The sequence below is a fragment of the Taeniopygia guttata genome, chromosome Z, assembly GCF_048771995.1.
Source record: "Taeniopygia guttata chromosome Z, bTaeGut7.mat, whole genome shotgun sequence".
Lineage (NCBI taxonomy): Eukaryota > Metazoa > Chordata > Aves > Passeriformes > Estrildidae > Taeniopygia > Taeniopygia guttata.
The window spans coordinates 48,939,166-48,967,120 of NC_133063.1; the positions used below are offsets into that span (position 1 = coordinate 48,939,166).

The following is a 27,955-nucleotide window of genomic DNA, read 5'->3' on the forward strand; positions in this document are numbered from 1 at the left end:
CTGTCTCATGTAATGGTAACTTGGGAAGACAAACTCCATAGCTCCAAATGCCCTGTCTTTACTCAGTACTTCAGAGTGAGCACGATGCCATGGTCTGGAATATCCCTTTGGTCAGTTGGGGTCACCTGTCCCAGCTGTGTCTCCTCCCAGCCTCTCATGCACCCAGAAAAGTCCTTGGCTCCATGTAAGCTCTGCTCATCAACAACAAAAACATCTCTCCTATCATCACTGTGTTCAGCACAAATCCAAAACACAGCCCCAGCTACAGTGGGGAAAATTAACTCTGCCATATCCAAAATCAGCACATCCTTGTAATACTTAAGAATCAAGGGTCAAGGTGGCATTTCCTGGAATGGAAATTGGTGCACAGTTTAACTAGACACAGTTGCCAGTGAGAGGTATTTCACAGTGCTTTTGATGACCCTGCCTGCTCCTAAGGTAGAAAGCTGACCACAGGTAACCTGGGGGACAGCCCTAGTTTTGCAGGAAAACTGCCCAATGTTGGTGCAAAGGGTCAGAGATTAATACCTTCTAGTAATCAGGGCAGTGCTTACACACTTTAGGACTTCCCCAAGTTTTTTGATCAAACTTTACATTTGCTAAACAAATCCCTGAATTTCAATGATAAATATAATTTAAATGAAGAGCCATAAAGAAACATAAAATTTGTTACCTGGTTCAATTGCTCAGTGCACCAAAATTGGTTAAGTATCTGTCATGGAACTTTCCCCATGGAGGACAGCAGGATCCTGCCCTACAGAGTGTCTTGGATGTTCCTTTTTCTTCCTATACATTGTATAGCAGAAATGTTTCATATCATGAAGAAATATAGACTCTGGGAATTTTATTCACAAACTTTTATTAAACTGAAATGAGAACACCATTGCAAAGAGATTTTACAATGACAAAAGATCAAAAAATTCATCACAAAGCTACAGACCTCATAACAATATTGATCTTACAAGTAAAAACACGAACAGATTTTAGTAAAGCCAGCATTTTCAGTATTAAGAACTTAAAAAATGTATTTGAAAGCATTTTCCTTTAGATACACTTAGAAACAATGAAGAATTCCTGAGCAACTACTTTTATACCAGTATTCTCCAAAGAATGTACATACAACATATGAAATCTAATTCTTACAACTTATTGTATTTTAGAAATTTACAAAAAAATTTGGATCTGGTTCACAGAATAATTGTGCTTAAAGTCATTCTGTTGCTACAGTAATGACACTGCAAAAACCTCTCATGTATCCACATTGCACACAACTTCGGAAACTGTAGTGGAAAAAATGCCTAGCTTGTATTTGAAATCTACCAACCAAATGGTTTATGCAAATGGAAATAAGTTTGCTTTAAGTATTGGGCCAGCTCTTTCTCTGCTGAAAATACACTGTTTATTCTGGATATTATTCAGAAGGTGCAATTTTGTTTCTATGAGAGTCTGCTGGCACAATTAAAGGCAAGGGAGTTCCAGAGACTTTTACCCTCACTTCGTAGCACATCAGAATTTTGAACAAATACAATCAGTTAATGATTATCATGTTTTTTCTGGGCTGTACTTTTTCATAACAGTGCCCTCAGTACTGTTGTATCTTACACAGTGACTAAAACATACACAAAAACAACAAAAATATTTCAGAGGCCAATATAGTGCCGAGTAACTCTGAGTAATGTAACACATATATAAGAACTGATGGTTGTATTATATCAGATGAAACGTTTTTGCAGTTAGAATAGAAAAAATTTCCAAAATTAAAAATAAACAACACTAAATCAGCCCAGGAGCTCTTTCTAAGAATAGCTGAGCAGTAGTTTCCTCTCCCTTTTGGAATGAAAGACAAAGGGATGAGAATTAAGAGTAGTCTACAGCATTATGAATATTTAAAAAGATGATACAACATCATTATAGTTCTGTCTGTAGTAAAATCTATCTTTTTCTAGACATGTATAGTTTTGCATCCTACTGAAGGGATATTTTCTACAAGTCATTTGTACAATGATTTCCAGCATCCTCTAAAAATTCTACTCAGTGCTACAAGTCTCTAAGACTAACCATTGCAGGAACTGTAATGAAATCTTTGAATGTTCATTAATGTCAAAATGAGGTGAAGGTACTCAGCAGCTCACAAAAATAGATCCAAAAGCAGCATGGTTTAAAAAGATAGTTAAATAATGACAAGATCCAAGACAAGCAGCATCACCAAGTAGAAAAGGACAATAAACCTTCCAAAAAGAGGAATATATAAAAAAGACCTTTTTATATCTAACTGCTGTATGCACCCACATCTTGAGTATAAGATCAGTTTTTAGCATATCAGCACTCTTGAGGCCACACAATTAATGCAGGTATTTTTCTTAACTACTTCCAACAGATATAATAGTGCCTCTTAAAAATGCATCATATTAAAGAGATGTATTTTAATCCTAACTTGGTTATTGTCAGAATTTATTACCAAGATAGAGACTTTCTAACTAAGGAAAGTATTAACAGATACATTGTCACAGGTACAAACTGAAACAATGCCCAGAAATGCCAAGAGGCTGCTCAGTAATATCCCCAAAGTATTTTTTCTCTTGGATCTTCTAGATCATTGCATTATATATACTAAATAAAAACAAAAGAATGCTTAAGAATGGTAGACATATGTGTGGGACAATGTAAATGGATAAATAAATCTCACCTGTATATCTGTGTGAATAACAGAACGTTTTTTTATAAAATCAGTTTCTCTTTACTTTTTCCCCTTAGAAATGTAGGAAATGGAGTGTCAGATCAGATGCTGAGCCTGACTCTTCAAGTTTTGTTTTTGCCTGGGATCAATGTCAGATGAGGGAAGAAAAATCTCATAATGGATAGAAAATGAATGACTACTTCTCATGTATGAGACTTTTTCTGCTCATATGAAACAGCTGATCCATAGTAGCTGATTTCAGCATTTTGCCAACAATAAGGCTAATTGGCAAAATGGCTACTAGTTTTGTGGGCTATATCAGGTAGTTGTGCACATTCCCATTGTTGATAATAAAGTATTTTCTTCTCTTCCTTTTTTTCCCCCTCACTAACTTATTTATCACTCCTCTCAGTTCTGCTAGTGCTCATTTTTTACTGTCTATCCTCATATTTAATTCTTTCCCTTCCATTTTTTCATCTTTCCCCATTCTTTTCAGCTGTAGTCAAAATGCATTTTTTCCCTCATCATCTACCATGTACCATCCCATAGTGACTGTACTCCTTTTCCATTCTGTCACATGCAGGAGCCTTGTCCCTCTTCCTGCCACTTAGTGGTGGACTTGGCAGAACCAGGTTAACATTTGGACTATGGCCTCATAGGTCTTTTCCAACCTAAGCTGTTCTATGCTTCTATGATATTTAAACTCTTTATATCCCCATGTATTATGTATTTAGGAATCCATTTATCTTTATTTTTCTGCTCAACATACACCAGAAAAATGAAGAAAATCTCTGATTTGTTTCAAAATGGTTTTCAAGGCTGAGCCACAAGGTTATTCAAATGATTTTATAATTCAGTCCATCTTTCCACACCCACAGGAACTGGAGCCAGATTTTAGTGATACTGTTTGAGATAGTTGAGAGGAGGGCTTTCCATTTTTACTCATTGAGAGACAGAATTGAAAGGTTTGCTTCCTACGAATTCAGTTGAAAACAGGTAATTCTAAATAGAAGTATTGATAAATACCAAGTTCCATAGCTGAGATCCAGAATGAAAGCACCTCTGGAAAATTGGCTCAATCAGTCCTAGTGACCTGGAAATATGGCAAAAAACTTTTCAGGCCAGGAATGGAACTGATACTTGACTGCCAATCTGGGCACCAAGGACATTCTTACAAAGTGGAATTTTCTTTAGTTTGTTTTTTTTCCCCCCATATTAAAAACATTTAATTTTGCTACACATCTCAAATATTCCATCCTCAAACTACCACTGCCACGCAAGTGATGATTCCATGACAAGCTGTTTGTTAACAAAAATAATTCAATTTACAAATAAAATTTTAAAATTCTTGCTAGAATGAGTCACAAATTTACAGACAAAGCAAAATGCTTTTTCCTGCTTGCCGTTTAAAGGGAGCAAAAAAAAAAAAATCTGAGGTAGCAGTTATTTGAGAATGTGATGACTTATCTCATAACACTTTTTTCACTCTATTTGTCTTTATGGCTTTGTAGAAGATGTCTGATGTCTATCAACTGGCTTACAGAACTTCAGTTTCCTTGCACAACACCTTCAGATCAGTTTATAGTTGCCATGAAATTATAAAATACACTTACAGGCTTCATGATGTAAACCCCACATACACAATGCTTCAGAGAGCATAAAAAAAATCTGCTTATTCATTTTGAACACCTGATGCTACTACACTTTGGATACTTGAATGACATTTAAAGCAGCTGTCTATTTTTCAGCCATTTAAAACATAGACACACAGACATATATACTACAGAATTCACTGGATTGACATAAATCATCATTACATATTTGTTTTACAGTTTGTTCCATAAACACATACATCCTCTTGCTAACATTATATCAGGTTAATTCACTGCATTTTAATTAAATAATCTTTGTAGTTACATAGTATCATCAAGGCCAACCTAAAGTCCTATCATGTGTGATACTGAGCTTTCTGAGCACATGCCAATTCATTAGTTTGTATTTCTTCTAAAGTCTGAAATATTACGCAGAAATACAAAAATTGTACATCAAATATGTCTCTGCTAAAAAAAAAATCTAGTAAATAACTGTATGGTAATGAATCATATTTGCCATTACTGAAGAAAAAATGTTAATAAAATTAGTCTGAGTCAGAAGGAAAGGTAATTAAATAAAATATACATGTTAAATTTTAGGAATGTTGTAAAAATAATTATGTAGAAGAGTTTTTATGCTACCTTTTAGGGCTTTTATGCTATTACAAAGTAGTTCACACTATAAATGACACATGGATAACTTTGGCATTGAAAACATCTTTCACATTCTTGAAATAATTATTCCAAGTGAGAAATTTGACTAATGGTGCAAGAGTTAGAGGGCTGATCCCTGTTCCTGGGGTACATTCTATTCATCCCTCTGGATATCAAAGGAGGTATGAAGAGCCTGTTTTTCCGCACTGGTGTGTCATAATTTTACACTGATTGACTCTGTAGAACTGCTTCAAAAACTCATGTACTTCCTAATGAAAAGCTTAAAGACCTGCAAGCAAAAATATCATTGCAAACAGAAAAAAAATTTTGAACATTCAAAGGACCAAACACTTAGCTGAAGATTATTCTGATTTTACGGAACACTATTTTTAAATTTTTAAAATGTACTTTCAAATGTTTAAGGTCACTTTCAGAAGCTCTGCCATTGAGAGGAGCAAGGTGTTTTGGAAAATATAAGCAAATTCAAGGGAAAATTAATCTATCTGCACATTTGTTCAGCTTCAAGAATTAAATATACTTATGACAATGCATTTAAATTACATTTAGCTAGCAAATCCCCCAAAACTTCAAAGCAGCAAGCAAATGCCCCTTTTCCACTGCAGTTGACTTCCCCTTTTCACAGGGAGCCATGATGATTTGGCATATTGAGACATTCATCAGCAAAGGTGGGAGATGCTCAACACCACACAAGTAATTTGGGCTACAACTGTTTTAGAGTTTCAGTATTCATTTATGACAAAGCACAGAACCTCCTTGACTCTCCTTCTGTGTGGACTATTGAAGGCACACATGCCTACAGTTAGGCAGGATGAATCACATACTTTAAACCTGCTAACTGTTATGTCTGTTTGCTTTAGGTGAAAAGTAACTTCAGGTAAAAAGATATGGGTGGGAACAGCCTGTTGCTGTCGGATATTTGGGTAGTTACTGTGTTCTAACCTAAGAAATCTATTCTATAAGGAGCATCTTTAGGCTGTAGGCTTGATGAGATACTACAGCTTCTGTGCATTACTAGACACATCCCAGAAGGCTTGTAGCAGCCTATCTTTATGCACACTGTCAGACACAGTGTGTTGTCAGCTTATACACTTCCACACACACAAGTTCTTCATAACTCGGGAGGTTTTCTGCAGTACTTCTAGCATTTCTAGAAATTTGTAAGGTATACTACAAACAGAGTATCTATGGTAATTTTTTTCTATTAACTATAACTGAACAGAGTTTTATGTTTGATACCTGGAGTAGCCCCTTCATATCTTCACATGTTAAATAAGTGGTTGAATTAGGAATCTAGGATACCTTCCCACATCTTCAGCAGAGCATCCATACTGCACTGATCAGCCCCTGAGAGTGGGCAGTTGCCTGTATAGAGGACAGGCTCTAAATCTGATGCCATCCTAATGTTACAGTCTACACTACCACTGACATTTATAGACACAGAGATACTTAGTTAAGCTCTAATATCCTGCCTGTGCAAAGGCTAGGTGATTCTACCAATCTGTGCTTGAGCAGTTCCATGGCTTCAAAGGTAAAGGGTGAGAATCTGATTTGCTGAATTAGAAATTCAGCCTTCTGGGCCCTCTGTGGCCTTCTGGGACCTTCAAAATCTGAAATTCTCTTTTGTCTGGCTCTGCAGCAGGTACCTGATCCCACAGGAAGGCTCACTCAGTGCACAAAATAATAAAAATATGGAGAAAAGTAAAGCTGTTCAGGAAGGAGACTAACAAAAGAGAGCCCGTCTATCAAATACACTCTCCTCCACAGGTACAGGATGATTTCCTCACCTTAAGTTTCAGTTTCCCCTGAAGCTAGAGATGCTAGCTAAATACTTGTCCTGCCTTGAATCTGTCACCACATAGACATAGTTTTCTGGGCTCAATTAAACTTTTGTTTCAAGAAGGAAGGCCGGAGCAACTTAGTAGCCACTACAGCATCATTTTGATTCTGTCTTCAGTTACATGGGATATAACAAATCCTTACTGTTCCCACTGCTGTTCTGGGGACATATGACCAGCCTAAGTACATGGACTCATCTCCTCACTTCCACTGCTTTTTCAGTGGAGGTCTGAATCAGACCTTCGAGGCTGATTCCAAAACAAATGTTTATAAATTCATGATAAAAAAATCTGACTTCAGACTTTACTTCGAGGCTCAGAGAAAAGTGCAGGATACAGGAGAGCCCCATGTCATTTACAACTGGCATAAGAATACAAATTCAAAGGGAAAGAACCTCGGGTCTCAAAACCTAAACTCTATTTTAATTATATAATTACAGGTGATATAAAACCTGTGAAACAAATAATTTACAATTCAAATAGTAAGACATTTGTAATATATTAGAAATATAGTTTAAAAATGTTTCCATATTCTTAATTAGTATAAAGTTTAATTTTATGCTTCTTATAGAAATTACAGGTTTACCTGTTACTGCCTCAGCAGAAGGAAAGAGAAAAGTTCCTAGGCAGCTAAATAGCATTGGGAAATCAAAAAATATTTTACTTTGCTCTTTTTTTTGGTAATAGAAAAATAGCCTTTAAAAATAGATTGTTAAACATATGGGCTTATATTAAAGTAAAATTGTATATTATATACAGTAAGGCAGTATATGACATATTATCCTGCTTTCTTCTTCATTTTGGTTTGTCTGGACTAGGATATGAATGGGATGCAGTTTTCTGTCACATAGAAACAAAGCAAAAATATATTTAGAAGTATTTGTTATTTTACTACAATTTGTAGAATATATTAGTTTTTATATATGATTTGTCATGTACAAGAGTTCCTTTTTCTCAAGGATTGAGAAAAAAGATAAAGAAAACTTAATGTAGTGTCAGAATGCACTCATAAGAAAACATATTATAGGTAAGAACACAGTTATGCAATGATTTATCTAATGTAAGAACTCAGCTCAGATCACTGTGGTTTGCTGACTGACCCATAACAATTTTCATCTTTATTGAATCTGTGGTATTTCCTCAGTGCATTTTCATGACAGACAAGATCCATTTCCTCATTTCACTGTATCAGAAATGTGTGCTAATGATCCAAGATTTACATCCATGATTATTACCTCAATTCACAGATTATTTTATTACCTGTACAATGCACATAGGAGATTAGGCTTTCAGAGGCTAGACTTTTCTAAACAACTGTTTGTTATGTGATTTTGTTTTACTGTGTGTAAAGACTAAGTATGTGCTGTACTAAAAGGTTATTTGAAGGACGGCATAAAGGAAGATGGATCCATGTAGTCTGATCCACTGGTGTCTCTTCTGGAGTCACTTGGAGCTGTTGCGCTGTAGCTTGTGTTCTTCTCAGCTTGACTTTGCTGAGGGTTCTGAGATGTTTCTGCTACAGGTTCTTGAGATACAGGTGTGTTCTGGCTGCGCTGATCTGGCAATAATACTAAAATGTGATGGTCCACAACTGTTGAGACCTTGGTATATTCTTTGCTGGTTCCTGGAACAGTGCATTTTTTTGTCTTTCCACTGTTTTCTTTATGTTTCAGTAATAGAGTTGGTTCCTCATCTTGTCTGACTTTATGAACTTCTACATAGTCCATTAGTTTAGGATTCAGGAAAGGTGACTTGTTACTATGTTCATTTTGTCTGACCTGCACTGTGGTTTGGTCAGTTTTGGAATACTCCATCTCGCTTACCTTTTCCACATCATCATACACAGTTTCAGCAATAGGATATAGCGACTGACGATTTTCTTCATTTCCCACCAAAACTGGTGAATTGTTCACATTTGTGGTGTTCAGTGTTATCTTGAATGCCTCCACAGTGCTGTGGTAGGCAAACATAGCAGCCTGATTACTGGGTAACTGAGCTGCCAGCCAAGTGCACGTCTTTATACTCTCACAAGGGAGTGTTTTCTGTTCTGAGGCCATACACCGAGTGTCCCAGCTCCCTTTCCCCCCTTTCTTTTCTTTAGCTCTTACATCTTGTGTTTGAAGAGCAGATGGAAGGCTGCGGGATTCCCTGCACTTCACAGGGAGGAGAGAAGGACTATCACAGCTCCCTCGGCCTGAGTCACTGTCTGTTTCCTTGAGCATAATTTTTGTATTTTTACTGGGAGTGTCATGACTTGGCATAAGTTGCTGATCCTCACTGTCCTCTACCTCCAGATATTCTATCAGTAGTTCCTCACAGTCTGATGTTGGAGGGAAACCATGGCAACCAAGAGCACTCAGTAATTCTTCAGATTTTCCTGTCTGAAGGTATAATGAACACGATATAATTTTTCATTCTCAACCTTAGGGATTATATGACTAGAACAATTGTGATCAATCTACATATTTGATGTACAAACATTTAGATAGTTACATTGCTAGACCTAAACCTGATTTCTATTGCTGTAGAAAATATTGAAAGAAGGGGAAAAAAATTCTTGAGTTTCCTCAGTGGGGAGACAAACCAAAAATTCATGTTTGCAATGTGGGAGGAGCAGGGAGCTTTTAGCAGGTATGGGTCTCCTGAGTTTAACAAGAAGGAAATGGAGGAGGATTGCAGTGCAGGCATGTCCTGACTCTGCAGCATGGCAAAAGACTGTGGAGAGCATCTTCCATAACAACTACTAGGAAGTTCACAGAGGCATTTCCTTGTGTCCCAGGAATCAAGGCAGTCACAAACCCTGTTTTTAAACACCCTCCTTTTACAAGTGAAAGGCAAAACTCTGACTCACACATATCCTCCACATGTTTAACCAGAAAGTGTTGCTTATTTCCAACAACGATTAACTGAAGCAGTTTTACACTTTATTATGGTAATTGCATTTGCTAGTATATAAGTTGGAAAAGCCATGGTGAATTCTTTTGTCATTAGCTGTGGTACTCACCTCCAGCAGATGTGTATCTATGCCTTTTATCTTTGGTCCTGGAACTGGTGGCAGGATAAAGGCCATCATTCTAAAAAAAAACCAGAGCAAACATACCATGTGTAAATACAGACCCTATATCTATTTGTTCTCCCTTTTCCTTAGAATGTGACTGAGATTTTAAACACTTCTCTCATATCTTATACATCCCAGTTGGACCTCTGTCTCCTCTCTGCCTCACAAGCTGGGTAAGACAAATCCAGTCACAGCTCATAAAATACCCTTAGATGTATTATAACAAACACCAGTAGTACAAAAATTATTCAACTGGAGAAGTAAAATTATTAATGTCATCACTGGCCAAAAAACAATGAAGTGAGGCACAGTTCAGGAGGGTTAGTGGGGCTGTCTGTGCATATTTGACTGTCACCTGACTACTGCTAAACAGGATTTATGGTGAGGACACGGCTTTTCCAACCACAGTTTCTGTCCCTTTCATCTACTCAGCCAGTAATTTTGTCAGACTTGTACAAAAGCTACAATCTTTGCAAGGCCTTTCTTTTTCAAATTTGATTGAAATTAGCCAGGATTCTAAGAAATCATTTGTGAAATTGATAGAAAGGCTGGTAGAAAGACAATCTCATAATATTACCTTGTTTACTTTAGGAAATTATGACAAAACACAAAGACATGTCTCCTACAGGAACAGGGATACTCCAAGTAATATTTGATGAATATTACATGACTAACCAAGATTAGTCTAGATCTAACAGAGATAGATGTAATAGAGACGGATATTTACCAACTGAGAATTTGGCCTGGCGTCCATAAGGAACAGAATCACTGCTTTATCAGTTGCAAATTAAGTCAAATACCTATAACCAACAGTTTATAAGCTAAGGCAAATGTTGTAGGAAATTGAATCAAATATTGGAAGTCTATTTTTGAAAAGTTTTCTCTGATCTTGGACTCCATGTAATTGTGAAATTGGTGGCTTACCTGTACCCTTTCATAATCATTATCCAGCTCATGATTAAACATATAAGAGATGACAGGACACCAACGATGATCCACACAACCATATCTTTTACTCTAAAGTCTAAGAAAAACCAGAATTATTCAAGGACACGCATCTAGCATATGCATAGTCAGCATGCCAAAAAACCTTGCAAATTACTTTTATTCTAAAAATTGGCCTAAACTGCCAGATTTATTAGCAAACAGAGGCCTTCAGCAGCACAGAGGGATCTCAACAATCCCTGTAATATCAAATAATCAATATAATTTTTACTAATGGTACTGCACAGGAAATAAACTGTCTTGGAGAAATCATACAAAAATGCATTGAAGAGGAAAATTTTGTCACAGCAAATTATACAGATTGGGTTCAAATCTATTTGTACCAAAATGGTAGTCATTTCATTATGAAATACATATCATACAATTAATGAAATGCTGGGTAAAGTGACCTGGGATTACATATTTTAATGGATTTTTATTGTAGTGTAATACTTCTTATATTGAAGTGCTTATTTCATATTAATTCTGGATAAAGAGTAATTAAGAGCTGTTGCTGTCTGAAGGCAGTCACTCTTTGTTGTCTGTGTCACAGTTTTAATGCTGTTGTCAGTGTTCTTTTAATTAAAAACTACCATAAAGAGAACAAATGAGGCAATAGACAGAAAGGACATGGTTTAAATAAGCAAAGAAATTATTCACCCTCTTAACTCTATCATAAAATAATGAAGGGGAAAGGTATCTCTGTATGGTGCAGTAATGATAAGGATTTGGTTACCTTAGTAATAATGTTCTTGTCTGTCCTAGGGAAACTAAGGGATCTGCATTGGTGCCACAAACAGCTAACAAAAAATATAACATGAACTTGCATGTAATAACAATTATGGAAGGGATGCCTGGCCACTCACCAGTAGGGATCTCAATATACATTTCTGGGCTCCACTCACTCCACAATCCATGGTGGTCTGGTTTGCAGTGAATCTGTACAATATACCTCTTTCCAGGGTTTAAACTAAACATTTTGCATTGTGTTTGCTGTCCAACAAAAATAGTCTGGAAATAAAATAAATGTCACAGCTAAGGTTTTGGTAATCAAGATGGGAATATAGAATTATTCTGGATATCTTTTCTTAATAATTGTTGAGCAGGCATGGAATAATGGTACATTTATTTTATTTCTATAGTTTAGCTTTCTAGCAGGTGGGAATGAGATCTGGCTCTGATATACAATGCAAATTAAACTGCTGTAAAAATACATCATGAGTTTATGGCAAATCGGAGAGGAGCTGTGGTAATGATAGGAACTGCAACGGTGACAGGAAGAGGAGGAGGCAGAGGTGAATAAGGGAGGAAGAAACAGAGATGGAGAAAGAAAATGCAGACAGGAGGAAAGAATGTAGAGTGGTGGAAATGCACAGGGTAATAAAAAGTAGGTCTTGCAATGGCCAGAAGGACAGAGGGAGGGAGAAGGAAGGAGGAAATACAGAAGTGGTTTGGAAGTTCTGCAGACAAGAAGGGAATGGAGTCAAATACCAACAGCTGGAGTCTTTCATTTGCCACTCGGCTGCTTAAGATGTAGATCCTGGCCATAGAAAATTATTATTGTTGTGTGGCCACTACAATTACCACCTAATGTTTATTTAGTAAATTTTAATTATTTTATGTAATGTTACTGAGCTTTCTGTTATCTAAGAAGTGCTTGTGGTTAAGAACAAATTATCATGGAAGAAATGTGACTACATGAGAAGGAATAATTTAAACTACAATGCCAATATGATTAATAAATAATGACTACAATTAAAAACAAATACTTTATCACCTCCTATTTTACAGCAGCATCTGAGATACCAGCAGGAAATCATAGGTCACACAAGCACTTTTGAAAAATTATGAACTATTTAGAGTGTCTGTTTCATTACGTTCAGGCATGGGACCTGGCTGACAAACTCTGACTGGTCAGGAAACATTATCTAGCAAAAACTTGTGACATCCTTACCTCCCATTCCTCTCCTTCTTCAGGCTTTAGTCTCAATTCATATTCAAGGGTAAGCCATCCAGATCTGACATCAGCCAGTGGGGGTGGAGACCATGTCAGTACCAGATACGGTTTTCTCTTTATTGACTTTTTTAATTCCAGCGTTATATTCACGGGAGGATCTGGCTGTACTGTTGAAATAAAAGAACTGTCAATAAGAATCTAAGTGACTTTTTTCCTTGCAGCTTTGGAACTGCTACTGGAATATACGAATCAAGAGTTTTCAGATAAAGTAAGTATGGCTTTATGAATTTTAAAATCCCCCTGAATAGTAGTAAGTATGTTGAATTCATGTTGAGATTTGCATTAACCATTTATCATCAAAAATATTTTTCTTACATTTCCATTTATTGTTACTTTTCTCCACAACTGTATTTCAGAGTTAACATCTTTAATGTTATGTTATGAAAGTTGTGTTCTACTATAATTTTATCAGAGCTTGGCATAAATATTTAGGAACACTGAAAACATGTATGCAGCTAATGAAACTTGTCACCTCCATCTTTTACATTCAGAAAACACATGATCCCTACACTTTTAAGTAAGTATACTTAAAAGTAAATTAAGACAGCATATTAAAGCTCTGTCTGTATTTAAAAAATAAACCAAAATGGAACACAGGTTTCTTCTACAGTCAGGTTTGCATCTTCCTCAGTTCACAAGTAGGGCTTCTGTATATTGTGCATATATTTTACCACTGTCTGACCGAAGATTCATCAGGTCATTGCACTGAGGTAAAATATAAAGCCATTTCTCCAGCAGCCTTTTTCCAGTTACCAGACACCTGGCAGCCAGATCCTTGACAACAAAATGGTTATCAAGGATAATGTTCCGTTCCCTTAGATAAAACCCTAATTATTTGTCCACAGTCACTCTGTAGAAAAAGGCTGAGAAAGAGATTATCAGCACATTGCTATAAAAAGCACTAATGCAGCTTCTCTTGTGTCTGGAAACTACTTTTGGGTAATCAGATTTAAGTATTATTAATTAAAAGATCAAATTGATTTCCGTTGCTTCTACAGTGGAAAAAAAGATTTTAGCTGGATGATGTTTCTTAGGGTTTGGCTACAAGAAATATGGAAAACCAATAAATGTTTATCTGAACATAATTTTAAAGCTTTTAGCATTTTTGGCTTCTTCTGAAAATAAGATGGTAAAGGGATGAATATTGATTTGTTATTACACTAAGGAATATCTTAGTTGTATAAGTTTTTAACTTGGATATAATACTACATATGAGGAGAGCTGAAATTGAAATTCTTGTGTCAAAACCCATGATTCTGAATTATTTGGTTCCACAGAAACTACTTTTTAACTCTTACCTATGTAAGTCACATCCACATAATGAGGATCAGAGACGTTACTTCCCATTTCATTAGTTGCCCTCACAGTAATATTGTATATGGTCCAGAAAGAGGTGTGCTTTTTATTGAAGTAGCATGAATTGGGGCCTGCAGTTTTGTAATCTGGACATTCATAAACTTTTTCTTCTCTGAAATGAAAGAATCCCAGTGATTAGATTACACAGACTAAACCACCTGATTTTGGTTGCTAGTACTTCAGTATTATTTAGGGCTGGATCTGATTTTTCACACCTGGCACTGTGAAGAAAATCAGAAAAATGCTTCCAGACTAAAGAGTCATTGGACAATCCCAGAGACTGTACTAAGCATTTTCCCCACCAAGTAAACACCACAAAGCCTGAAGAATTTAGGCTATTGCAGATGCAGCTGTGGGCTAGTACAGCACAGCTCTTACTTCTCTGAAAGCCACTGTCCACTGCACAGCCCAGAGCCCTTACATATTCCAGTAGAAGTCTTCTAACCTATCTATTAAAAATTATGTATTTCCAATGTTCATCTCACACTTACAGGAATTCTGCATATTACACTAATATGCTTTCAGAATTTATTTGGTCTTTCATCTCTTGATCATTAAAAAAAAAAAAAAAAAAAAAATCTTTGTACTCTCCTTCACATCCATACCCAAGCTTCCCAAAGTCAGAGGAGGTGTAGGAGATAAAATTGAATATGTAATATTTGTTTTCATACTCTTCATGGATGCACAGAAGAAAAAGTAGAAAAAGTTATGGATGTGGACCTCTTACTCTACCATACCTGGCTAGACCAATATCTGTCTTTTTACACTATGAGTGGGCTCTCAGTTAACATTTACAGTTTAGCATCTATTTAGGTAGTTGCAAAGTAGAGCAGTACTACGTGAAATTAAAAGAACCAAGACCTAAGAACATTTATTGACTCTTTCTTTAAAATGAATGTTTAGCACTTTATCTGAATTCCAAGGACAGATTACAGAAACTAGAAGGCATTCATATCTTATGAACACTAGTGCAAAACAAGTCTTATGAGAAGATAAATGTTTTTGTATCTGGTCATTTGGAAAGTTTTATTTATAAGACTGCATGTTGAAGAGTTTTAGGACTGTGCAGTTTTATTGTTAAGTGTATTTACTAATACACTGTTGATGAGCAATGAAAATACAGAATTCACAGTAAATATATACCTGCCATTATAAAGAGATCAAGATTTAATATTTCAGTCTTAGACATGTTGCTGCTTTAGTGTGATGCTAGAGCATGCCACTGGAAAAAAACATGGACTATAGAAAATGGCATCTCCCAAAATAAAAAACCAATGAGGATTGATTTTCCAGGTCCTTCCAACAAAACACTGAATAACTATACAGCACTCATTACCCCTCTTTGCTGTAAAGCAAAGTATGTTTTGTCAAGAGTCCTCCATCTGAAGCAGGTTTCCACCAACAAGTAAATGTTTCTTTTTCAGGAGAACGGCACTTTATTATTATAGGCTTTTCAGGAGGTAACTGTTCTGTAAGAGATAAAGAAATGAACTAATTATTCATTTTAATCGATTAGGTCCATCTTGAATTTGTAAAACAATGTCAAACAGAGAACAGGAAAGTATGAAAAAAGAAAAAGTTTTGCTTCATAGTGACACAGGAAAGGAGGGACCATTTCCTGCTTAGGGCAACAACTTGCTACTTTTACCTGGATTCAGAATTCACTCTCACTGCAGCCGCACTGAAGAACAGTTTTAGTTTTCTGCCTGTGGCTTTCTTCTGCCCCAAAATCTCATAAAGGATGTTGAAATACTGTCACAGCAGGCTCTATAAATATTTAAAATACACTCTACTATATCCAAATAGATTGGATAACTATTTTCTATAGTGTTCTGGTTTCAGCTAGGATAGAGATAATTTCTTCTCAGTAACTGGAATAGTGCTGTGGTTTGGATACAATATGAGAATAATTTCCATAATACAAGGATATTTTGTTACTATGTCATGTTTATCCTAAACCAAGGACCTTTTTGTGTCTCCTGCTCTGTCAATGAAGAGCTACAAAACAGAAAAAAAGGTTGGGAGTGACCATAGGCAGGACAGGTGACCTGACCAAGAGGATTTCATAGAACATTATCTCCAGCATACAAATTTAGGAATTACCCAGAACCAGTGACCATCAGGATTCAGAAATGGAGTCTGACACTGACAAGCAGTGGGTGAGAAAATATATTGTCAAAAATTTTCATCATCATCATCATCATTTACTATTATTATTATTATTATTATTATTATTATTACTACTAAATTTTACTTTGCATTAATTATTGAACTGTTCTTATCCCAGCCCACAGATTTTACCTTTGATTCTTCCCCTCATTCATGGTGACATATGAGTGAGCAGCTGTGTGCTGGTTTGTTGCCAGCTGGGCTTAAACCATTAAATACAAAACAAATTATTTTTCAAAATATGTGTTTTAAGATTATTCTGTTTGTTTGAAAGGTATGCTGTCATTTTCTTTTGCTTTTAGGTAAAAAATGAAGAATGTAAATCTATGGCTATTTGTTTGTGTTCTTGGCAGTAATATCCTTCTGAAGTACTCAAAATATACAAAGAAGCGGCTCTCATATTTCATTGTAATGTTTTTATGTTCAATACTCAGGCTACTTGCTTGATTGCTCCTGAGCAAATTTTTATAGTTTCAAGAACAGCACTTAAGAACTGGGCGGAGAAAAATGCTTAAATTTTGAATAGGAGGATGCACGTCAAAACCCTGAAGTGATTGAAACTTTTGCAGTTATGTATTTGTGGCAAAAATATTCCTATTACATCAATAATATATATTTTCTACAATGTACAGGAGAGACATTGATTTTCCAAATTTCTAATTGCCTAAGGCAGATCTGAAAATGGGACATTTAAAAAATACTTTTCTATTAACAGTACTTCAACAATATCCATGTCTAATAATGAATAATACAACTGGTAACTGAAGAAGTTTTGAGACAGCTAAGCTAAAGTGTCTGGCAACAAGATATGATGTCATACATATTTAGTGTGTCTACTCAAATTCAGTAAAACACAGATAGTGACTTCCAGGTGATAATATCTGTAACTGTCATCAGTGCTTTCAGTCCAGGCCCTCATACAAAAACCATTACCTGATATTTATAGTTACAGATAAAATCAACATGATTTTTAAATAAAGACACAGGGACAATAAATTATTTAGGCACACCTGTATCAGAAGTGACTTCCAACTAAATCCCACCTTGTTTATCATAGCCAGTTTCAGCAGAGGATCCTGAGCAGATCAACAAGATTAAGAAAGCAATTACACAGAAAGTATGGTAAAATGCACTGAGCACTACAAAGTACCCATGTGAAAGGCCAGGTTTTCAGGACTAGCATTTAGACATCTTCACAGCATCGAACCTGCTACACTTTAAAAGCAATTTACAGAGCAGCAATCACCCACTCACCTTTAGGGATCTGAATGCTTCTTTCTGAGCTCCACTCACTCCATTCTCCGAGGTCTAACATGCAACGCACCTGAACAATGTACTTCACCCCAGCTTTCAGGCTGCTCACCTCATAGTGTGTCTGCATTCCTACAGATACTGTCTGTAAAAGAAAATGGACTGGGGAAAATAATAAAGAATTGGACCACTTAAATGAATAAACCATAAAGGAATAGGCATGAGTCTGACTTCTGAAAGTCAGGGAAGTTAATTTGCGTATTTAGAAGGTATCAATTACAAAAAAGCAAAAGTAGTGATTTAACAGGAAAAAGAGCACTGCTGATTCTGATATTCAAGAGCATATTGAACTGTAGACTTCTTAATATTCCATCAAATCCACAATGCAAAGAGCATTACAAATAGTTCAGCCTACATATAAACCCCACATTGAAATTCTTCTCAGTGACTTTAAGTGACTTTCTCAGACCCTTCTAATTTCTCCTCAGAACTATTTCAAAATGCATAGCATTCTCCATCATTAAGGCATCAACAAGCTAAGTAGCATTTAAGACATGTGACTATAAGTTTAAGAATGACATTTTGTCCTGAAAACTAGCTGAAGCAGTACTGAAGCTGATTCCTAGAAATGTGGCAACAGGTGTGGAATGTCACTGGCAATAGTTAAATGTCTGTAATTTCTGAGGGGCACATTGCCTCCAGCTGATCATGGTGAAGAGGATGATGATAACTGGGTTTTGTCATACATAACATTAGGATGATATGTAAATATATTGAATTTCACGGTCTCTACAGACCACTCAACTTTTCTTTCTTTAATCAGATTTGGTTACATTAATTTTTCTATTCTTAATTTTTTATAGGATCAATTAAACTGAGACAAGAGAATTCACTGAATAGAGCATTTATAAAATAAATATATTGTCCCTTACCTCCCATTCTTCCTTTTCCTCAGGCTTTAGTCGTAGCTCATAGTGATATACATGCAAATTAGAGCTGGCATCAGCTAATGGGGGTGGAGACCATTTTGCCCAAAGGTATGACAGGTTAGCAGATATGTTTGTTTCTAGAGAGAGGTTCACAGGAGCATCTGGCTGAACTGTATAAATGAATGAAAAGTATGCAATTTAATTTTTTCTCAGAAAAAAACACCTCCTTTATGTTTTTGTACGTCATCGTATTATTTTCAGATAATTCAGCACTGTAAAAGAATAATAAAGTATTTTATTTTTTCTTTCTCCTCAATGAGTTTAACTAGCTCCTGATTTCCAACAGTATCAGCAAATCTTAAACTTTACTCTGAATTTGTAAGGCTAAGGAAATACAAATCATAATTTTATAAGGCTACTCTTACAAAATTAAAATGTCAGCTATTTCACAGCTAGGAAAACTAAGTATATTATAATTAAAATGGTATATTATGTGTGTGTGGAAAGTAGAATGGAGTCAGGAATATAAAATACTACAGAAAACCTGTATAATGCTCAGGCAGTTATTTTTACCCTTCCATGACTGCGATGTCAGCAGTTAGAAAGACTTTTACATTTGAAATATTAGGTAGCTTAACTTAATTTGAAAATGTTATAATCCACATTGAGTCTAATTAAAATACTGCAGACAACTAGAAAATGAAGCAAATTTTTCAGCTAAAGTTAAGAGGTTTAAATATTCAGACACAAAATTCCTACAGTCAAGTATGTAGTTACTTAATTTATAATTAAAACACAGTTTTCACATATGTTTAACATGCATATTTGAAATTATCTGTAAATAAACACTTTTTGGTAGCAAGTTTCACATCATGAGGAAAGAAACCTTTCACCACTGCCCGTTCTGGAATTAAAAATTGCACACATGTCCAACTAGTTTGTTTTCCATTTCATTCTTTGATTTTACCTATGGAAGTTACATCCACATGCTGAGGATCTGAGCTGTTACTTCCAATCTCATTTGTTGCCGTTACAGTGATAATATATGTTGTCCAGGGATTAGTGTGGTTTTTATCAAAGTAGCAGGAATTTGGACCTGATGTTAGGTAGTCTGGACATTCATACATTTTTTCTTCACTGAAACAAAATGATTTAAAAATTTAGGAAATGAAGCAATACAGATAATATTTTACTAATGGAATAGATTTCAAAAATCTGAAATATTTGTGTTTATATATATATATATATATATATATATATATATATATAAAATCACATATATAATATATAGATATAGAGAAATTAATAAATATAATAAATGAAAATATTTATAAATATATAGAAATATATTTTATATATGAATAAAATGTATAATTTTATATGATCTATATCTATAATCCCATATCTTGGAAACATTTTGGTACATTTCGAATGCTATTACCATAAATGCTTCATATACATTTCTACTGATGTTGTTTTCATTAATGCTTTCACCCCTTTTTTTATACATAGGAATAAAAACTAAAGAACAGAAACATAAATTTTAACAAAGAAATTTCCAGAGACAGAATAAAGAAATTTTAACAATATTTATAAGCAAGTAAGAGGGAAATAAAAAATATTTCCTTCAGTTAGATAAGTTGCTAAATATCTTTGCATATTACCCCTAGAAATTAAACTTATGGACCCTATGGCAGAGGGTTCTTTTATTGATTAGTTTTTTTTTCAGCAAGGTCAGAGAATCATTTAGGTTGGAAAAGACCTATAAGATTGTCAAGTCAAGCTTTGACCACCTTGTCAACCAGACCATAGCACCAAGTGCCATGTCCAGTTGTTTCTTGGAACACCTCCAGAAATGGTGACTGCCCACCTCCCTAGCCAGCACATTCCAATGCCTACCCATCCTTTCAGTGAAGAAATTCTTCCTAAGATCCAACCTGAACCTCTTCTAGTGAAGTTTGAGTCTGTTTCCTCTTGTCCTATCACTATGCCCTGAGAGAAAAGACTGACCCACACATAAGCACAGCCTCCTTTCAGGGAGTTATAAAGTGATAAGGTGCTCCCTGAGCCTCCTTTTCTCCAGGATAAACACTCCCAGCTCCCTCAGCTGCTCCTTACAGGACCTGTGCTCCAGACCCTTCTCCAGTTCTGTTGTCCTTCTCCTGACATGCTCCAGCACCTCAATGTCTTTCTTGCAGTGAGGGCTCCAGAACAGCACACAGGATTTGGGTGTGGCCCCACCAGTGCCCAGTACTGTCTTGGTCCTGCTGGCCACATTATTGCTGACACAGGCTGGGTGCCACTGGCCTTCTTGGACACCTGGGTACACACTGGCTCATGTTCATCCCCAGATCCTTCTCTGCTGAGCCACATTCCAGCCACTCTACCCCAGCCTGGAGTTGCATGAGGTTGTTGTGACCAAGGAGAGGACCTGGCACTTGGCACCTCACACCATTGACTTCAATGCAAATCCCTCTGCAAAGCCTTCCTGGCCTCCAACAGATCAACACTCCTGCCCAACTTGGTGTCATCTGCAAACTGGCTGAGGGCCCTCTCTATCCTCTCATCCAGATCATCAGTAAAGATAGGACTGACCCCAGCACTGATCCCTTAGGGACACCACTAGTGACCAGCTGCAGCTGGATGCAGCGCTGCTCACCACCACTCCTTAGGCCCAGCTGTCAGCCAGTTCTTAACAGAGCAAAGAACACTCCTTTACAAGCCATGGGATGCCAGAGTTTCCAAGAGAATACTGTGAGAGGCATTGTCAAAGGTTTTGGTGAAGTACAGGCAGACTACATCCACAGCTTCTCCTGACTGGGTCACCTGTTCATAAAAGGAGATCAAGCAGGACCTGCCATTTATAAATCCAGGGTAGCCAGATCCCTTGGTTGTCCTGTGTGTGCTGTGTGGTTGCACTTGAGACAACTTGTTCCATGACATTCCTGATGTCAATTTATTTGCTTTTTAACATGATCATTATCACAACTATCTCAAAAAAAAAAAAAACAAACAAACAAACAAACAAAAACCCCCAAACAAACAAACAAACAAAAAACCAACCCAGAAAACACAAAACAAAACAAAAATTACAGTCTATTACTTATTGCCTTTATATGGGTTTTTGGATTCTTTAGGAGAGGGATTATTTTGTGCTCAAAGCTGGCCTAGGTTATGTACTCACAGGCTACTGAGCTAAGAAGAACTATACAAACCCAAAATATCAGCTGATGCAGCGTGAGAATGAACATTAATTCCATTATGATGCTTTATGTATCATCAGCAATAAGGTTTCTTAATTTCCAGGCAGTTTTGTCAAAGAAAAGTTCACAAAGAAAAGATGGGAGAAAGGGGTCTATACCTAAGAGAAAATAATCCTAGAAAGGCAATTGTGGCCCAGGTCTAAAATGCTTGGCAGAACCTGGGTTCAGCAGATTTCATGAAATGGATAAGCACTCCTATCCTTCCCTAAGCAGAATGGCTTTGGGCAGTGACAGGTATGAATTAAAATGTTCATTAAACTTTTTGATCAAGACTGAAACATCTGGGCTTTCATGAAATAAAAGTTCTCAATTCATCATTGTGTGTGGTAACTTCATTAAAGACTGCATCTTTTTCTGCTCAATGATTTGGAATGTTTAATTGTAGCAGGGATGTCTGAGGCTTTATCTTATCTATTTTGAATCTCCCTGGATTTATTAAAAAAAATATTAGTCTCTGAGCCTCCCTGCTTACTTGTCCCTGTTCAAAAACTAACTGTTTTCAGGAAGAAAGTAGTTAAACAAAGATGGACAGGTTAAGTAAAGTTGCCAAACATATATACTTCATTCCTGAACAGGATGAGGAAGTTGAGAATTTACCAAAATATTAACTTTTGAACTGCAATACCCATGTATCATTTCACTGCATTTTGGTAACCGTTGACCACAAAACCAACAGAAGAAAAAATGACTATAGTCCAGATGGGGGTTTTGGTGTGCATGGCAATGGACAAGCTCCTTGGCAGGCCCCAAGGGCCCTGCCAGCCCTCACTTCCCAGCCCCTCCATGGGGACCTGGGTCCCAGGTCTCCAGTTCAGCTGGTTTCTAGCTCTACAGAGCCCTGCCTTTCCCAGTCACAGCCCTCAGAGCCAGCCCAGCCCCTGAGCTGATGTCCTGGCCCAGACTGGCCTCAGCCTGTCTCTGTCCCCAAGAAAGTGACCGATGCCCAGGGCTGGGCTGCCCCCCTCCTGCCCTGCTCCATGGCTGGGGTGATGGGAGATCTGCTGCCCTGTGATGCCTTTATGCTTCAGTGCTCAGAGGAGACCCCATTCAGCTGAAAGCTGTGTGCTTCCCAAAAAGATGGGCAAACACACCTTTGCTCCCAGCACATCTTCAGACAAGTGGGATTTTTGGTAGATGAGTTTCAGGAGGGACAGGCTGAAGATCTGGGGCTGTCAGTGGTCATGTTTTCTTCTAACAAGGGAAGCCATGGATCTTATACAGTGCTTGTTGTCTATCTGAGGTTAAAATGGATTAATAAAAACAACTTTAGAAATTAATGTCGTCATTCTCTTGGTCTGTCATAACCATCACTTTATCACTTACAGAGTACATATGCACCACTTCTTACCTGTCCTTGCTGTAGAACAGGGTATAATTGTTAGGGAGTCCCCCATCTGAGCCAGGCTTCCACCAACATGAAAAGGTTTCCTTTTCTAGAGAACGACATCTTATTATCTGAGGTTTTCCAGGGTACGATTGACCTAGGAAAGTGTAAAAATCCAATTAGTTAAATTAGAAGTGGACAGTGCTTTTGGATGCTTGAATGCTAAGTCAACCAAGCATTCCTTTTTTGAAGACAATAAAATTACATGAAACTGTGAACTGAATTGGGAAAATAACTCTGCCTGGGAAAAGGATCAATATTCCCAGAAAAGCAAATACATTTTACCTCAAACTTCTGAAATAGCTAGTAGAATGATTTTGCTTTTTAACATGAGCATTTATTTTTTTTACCTAAACTCAAAATGGTATATTTATCTCCAAATTAAACTATGAAGATGGGAAATAAATATATGACCTTTAGGGTTTGTCCCCATAAACATTACAATTTTGTATCTTCAGATAATTTTAAGATTAACTTTCACCTTCAACTTTGCAACAGAACTGAAATTCCATTCTTTTTGCATATTTGGGGTAAATTATAAGTCAGAAAATTATAAAAAGAAGGAAATAAATGGGCTAGATGGAATTTTTTTGGGTACTGGCCACCTGAATGTATTCATTCATTGTTCAAATATTCCCTGTTAATCCAAATGCATTTAAGAATATTTCTTGTTAAGACTACTGCTCATTAATTTACACCAAGAATAAAGACCATACATTTACATTCATTTTAAAACAACAAGTGTATGATCTTTTAACCTAAGCTTATCTTTATTTATCTTTATTAAGTTCCATGTAATCATCTCAAATAGTGTAACTATTCATATGCTAACTCCCAAGAAGTTGGCAAGCATAAAATGAATATAAGGTGTCAGTATTGCCACAAAACAATCCTTAAAATAATTGTATAAATAGAAAAGACAACTCCAGCCATTTTCATACCAAAATCCAAAAGAAAGTAATTGGAAGAGGTACATGCTCCACTGACGGTCAGGATAGATTGGGTAAAGCCTCAGACTTTTCTAAAGAAAGTGTCTTAAGGAAAAAACAAGCATTTCAAGGGAGTGTTGTACTTACCAGTCAGACCTACTGTAGTCAGTGCAAGCTGAAAAATTATTTGAACTGATGAAATGTATCTCTGTTTCATGATGCCTGTCTCTCCTCAGGAGGAAGTATCAGATCAAGGGCTCACTGAAAAACATGGCATCATGCAAAAGTCAGTAACAATGCTCAGCAGATAGCACGTATCACTCAACTTGGTCAAAGTCCTTTTTGAATTGCGGGCAAATGATTCTTGTCGTCTCTCAAAAAGGTGAGGCAACACCAACAGTTCCACTTTGGAAGTTGAAAACCTGAATCTAAGAGAAGCAGGTAGGCCTTCCTAGAGGTCTTTGAATGATTAACAAATCTTGCATATTTCTTCGGCATCTTAGGATACTGGGTTCTTATCTTAGAGTTCTAACTTCTAGATTAAATAATTAACCTAAGAAAGCAGCCTTTTAGCAACAAAGATATACTTTTACCCCTACTGCTTCAAAGAAGAGGTCAACACACTTGAACTCTGAAAGTCCTGAAAACAAAAGGCAAATAGAAAAGGTCCAACATTTATTTAGAAGTTTATGATTTTTGATCCAATCTCAAAATATCTCAATATTTAGGACTGTCAGTGTTGAATTCAGGATTCCTTGAGCTGAAGAACGTTACTCTTAGTGCATTCAACTAATTGTTTTTACTGTGTTTGATTTTGTAGTAAATTTCAGCTGAAATACTTATTTGCAAGCGGTCACCAGCTGGGACCAAGACCCAGTCCCTGCCGTGGGCTCAGACCACTAGATGTCCTCAGAATTCAGGTTACAACTCTGGGTGCTCCGGAGTCCCTGTTGCTGCTAAATCTGTTTGCTTAGCCTGAAGAAACGACTAACGACTTAAAGCAAAGCTCCTGCTTCTCCCACCAGTACGCTCCTTACTTGGAGATGACTGCAGTCAGCTGTCGGATTCTCGGTAGCCAACCTTAGCCTTTGAAACTAAAGTAGAACAATTTATTACCTAAATAGGGAGCTCCCTATTTATCCCTATCTCAGCTTTCCACTCCTACCGCTAGCACATTCACAGGTACATGTATGCTTGCAACCCATTCCGTGTAGCACAGCATGGGAACAAGCTGTGTCCTTGGTGAGGAAAAATCATTTGTGGTTCACCAGATGACTAATTTTTCAGTATGCAATTAATTTTGTACATGAAGAAACTATAATACATCACCATCCAAATGTTTTTCAAGCGCAAAGCCAAGTGAAGTATCAGTTAATACAGCTAAGTCTAAAACATGTTTACTGTGGACAATGTGGAAGAGAACAAGAGTTGGCTACATTCCCATATGCCACTTCTGAATATCCAGGCATTTTTCAAGTGTGTAACTGAGCTACAGGCTGGAAAATTGCATCTGGGTTAGTTCTAAACTCACTCAGAGCATTTTGTGCATATAAAGACAGTGAAGAGAGAACCAACCTGGTGTAAACACATGCAGTCTTTATTACTGTAAACAAATGTCAGGCACAAACATTAGTGTTAACTTCAGAAATGACCCAAAAATAATTATATAGCCCCATAAAAATGGGGCTATATAATGAGGAACCCAGATGTTTGGGCTCATAAAAAGCACATTTTCTCAGGTGAAGGTGAAATAATGAAACTACAAACAGTAATGATTTCATGTACATATGATAGTATTTATAGTATTTTATTACTTCTAAAAATAGTTGGAACATTTGTGAAACAATGTACTTTAAAACCAAGACTTATATGGATAAAGATCCATTACCATAATTTTTGTTTTTTTTTTTTTTTTTTTTTCTTTTATGTGTGTATCTTTCTGTGTGAAGAATTGACAGAAAGAGAAACTGATTACACTGGCTGGAAGAATGAAATTTTTTAATACAACAAAAGAGAGGCATCAACAAGAAGGATCTTTATTAGAGCACTCTTCAAGGAAAATCAAATGATTTTGCAAACTGAAGACCTCAAGAACCAAATTTAATAGCAAGAGGAATAAATTAATGCATTAAAACAAAAGTATTTTTCCTCTTGAGCATTTGAAAATGAGATGATTGTGAACCACTTCTGTAATGTGGCTGTGTGAAAGAACAAGAGGAATATAGGAAAGGAATATGGACTTAACAGTGTCACAGACTAAGCTCTGTATACAGTTCTGGTAACCTACACTTGGGAAAAAATAACCAAACAGATTTTATAACAAAGCTATGAAATGACACAGAGACTGTGATTTAAAGAATAGGCTTTGCACTCCATGCAAGTGTGGTTGTCATCTGCAAACATAAAAGGAGATAAGCTTAAAAAGAGGGAAAATAAGGATGTGTAAAATAAGAATGTTTCCATGGTTGCTTGCTATTCAGTATTTGCAACTCAAATAGGGCTTAAAAGGCTTCTAGAGAGATGTCTTGCTTTTTTGGAAATACTTGCTTAATAAAAAGGTAATACTCACTTTGTCATAATTGTATATAAAGCGCATCTTCCCTATATATGACATGAAAATGTTTTCATACAAGGGTAATTAGCATTATTGAAGATGCTATGAGGTAATGTCTCTTTTAGGACTGAATGCATTCTTTCATAAGGGATGCAGTGGACATTGATTTGTCACCATGTGATCCAAAACCAAGGGTTGAGTAACTGATAATTAAAAGATCATCTGCCTCCTTTTGAAAGTCTTGATTTAATTCCAACCAAGTTATTGCATTCTGACATTCTATCTGAATTTTTCCATTTTAACACAGCTGTTAGATAGTATTCAACAGCTGTACATCATATGCCAGAATGCAGTGCTCCTTGATGGAAATGGAAACTATTACTGGTGTTTTAGAATGCACAGAGGAGTTAGATATTCCTGTGAGATAATTCTGCCCTGGAATTAATAATATATTGAAATTGTAGGTTTGAAAACTGTGCTGACAATGCTGCTAGATGAAGAAGAAAACAAAACACCAGTACTTAAATCAGGTGCTGTAAAGCAGAGTTGAGAGAAACATGTCCTTGTTCTAATTGACTTTTAGTTCTTGCATTCTTTTCTTTCTCTCCTGGCTCTGCTGATGGATAAATTTCTTGAGACTAACAGAGAAGTCTTTACTCAGTTCTGCACAGATGGAAAAATTTTCTATCTGCAACGTTTTCAGGCTTGCAGGAACAGGAACAACTGTGTATCAGCCACTGGCAATGACATTATGTGCAATACAATTTCTGCTTCTGTGGCTAAAGAAATCAAAAGCCAAAAGTACTTTACCAATCTCTAAAAGTCTGAAAAAGTCTGGCACTTCCATTAGTCATGATAATAAACAATGTTCATCTTTCAGGCCCGGGGGAAGACAGTTTAAGGAGCTCTAAAATACCATAGTACATTACTATTTGAAAGGCTGAACTACAGCTGTATGAAACAAATATAAAAATATGTATAAACAAATATAAAAAAGGAACTCTATAAAGCAAGAATGTAAGAGTTTGTTTGACTATCTAGAACATTCAGCTGTACTGTGGACATGGCAGGAGTGTGCCCCCCCACATAGAGATCACAAATGCTAAGAGGGATACATGTTCCTAGCCATGGCCAGAGCATCATGGCCAGATGTGTTTCTGATTGACGGTGATGGTTGGGATTATACTGCAAATTAAAAGCTCTAGATGTGCAGTGTGACCAGAGATCTGCTTTCCCTCTCTGAATGAGCCCTAATTGGATGTCTCTGAATCCCTCAAGCACC

The 27,955-nt window shown here is 36.5% G+C and overlaps 1 protein-coding gene across 13 annotated transcripts in view; it reads right to left on the reverse strand.

Moving 5' to 3' along the window:
• Positions 1–842: 842 nt before the first annotated feature.
• The window catches only part of PRLR (prolactin receptor), a 183,464-nt gene continuing 156,351 nt past the window's right edge, over positions 843–27,955 (reverse strand). For 12 of the 13 annotated variants that reach the window (XM_041711420.2, XM_072921760.1, XM_072921757.1 and 9 more), the window contains 12 exons: positions 24,267–24,380; positions 23,155–23,287; positions 19,511–19,680; positions 18,547–18,713; positions 17,618–17,759; positions 15,531–15,663; positions 14,137–14,306; positions 12,776–12,945; positions 11,688–11,832; positions 10,762–10,861; positions 9,784–9,853; positions 843–9,160 (listed from right to left, as the gene is read on the reverse strand). In XM_041711420.2, the coding sequence (XP_041567354.2) occupies positions 8,156–9,160; positions 9,784–9,853; positions 10,762–10,861; positions 11,688–11,832; positions 12,776–12,945; positions 14,137–14,306; positions 15,531–15,663; positions 17,618–17,759; positions 18,547–18,713; positions 19,511–19,680; positions 23,155–23,287; positions 24,267–24,336 (2,475 nt within the window). In that variant the 5' untranslated portion in view covers positions 24,337–24,380 and the 3' untranslated portion in view covers positions 843–8,155. Of the gene's footprint in view, positions 9,161–9,783; positions 9,854–10,761; positions 10,862–11,687; positions 11,833–12,775; positions 12,946–14,136; positions 14,307–15,530; positions 15,664–17,617; positions 17,777–18,546; positions 18,714–19,510; positions 19,681–23,154; positions 23,288–24,266; positions 24,381–27,955 lie in introns of those variants that run through there. The other variant, XM_072921763.1, reaches the window with a different exon arrangement.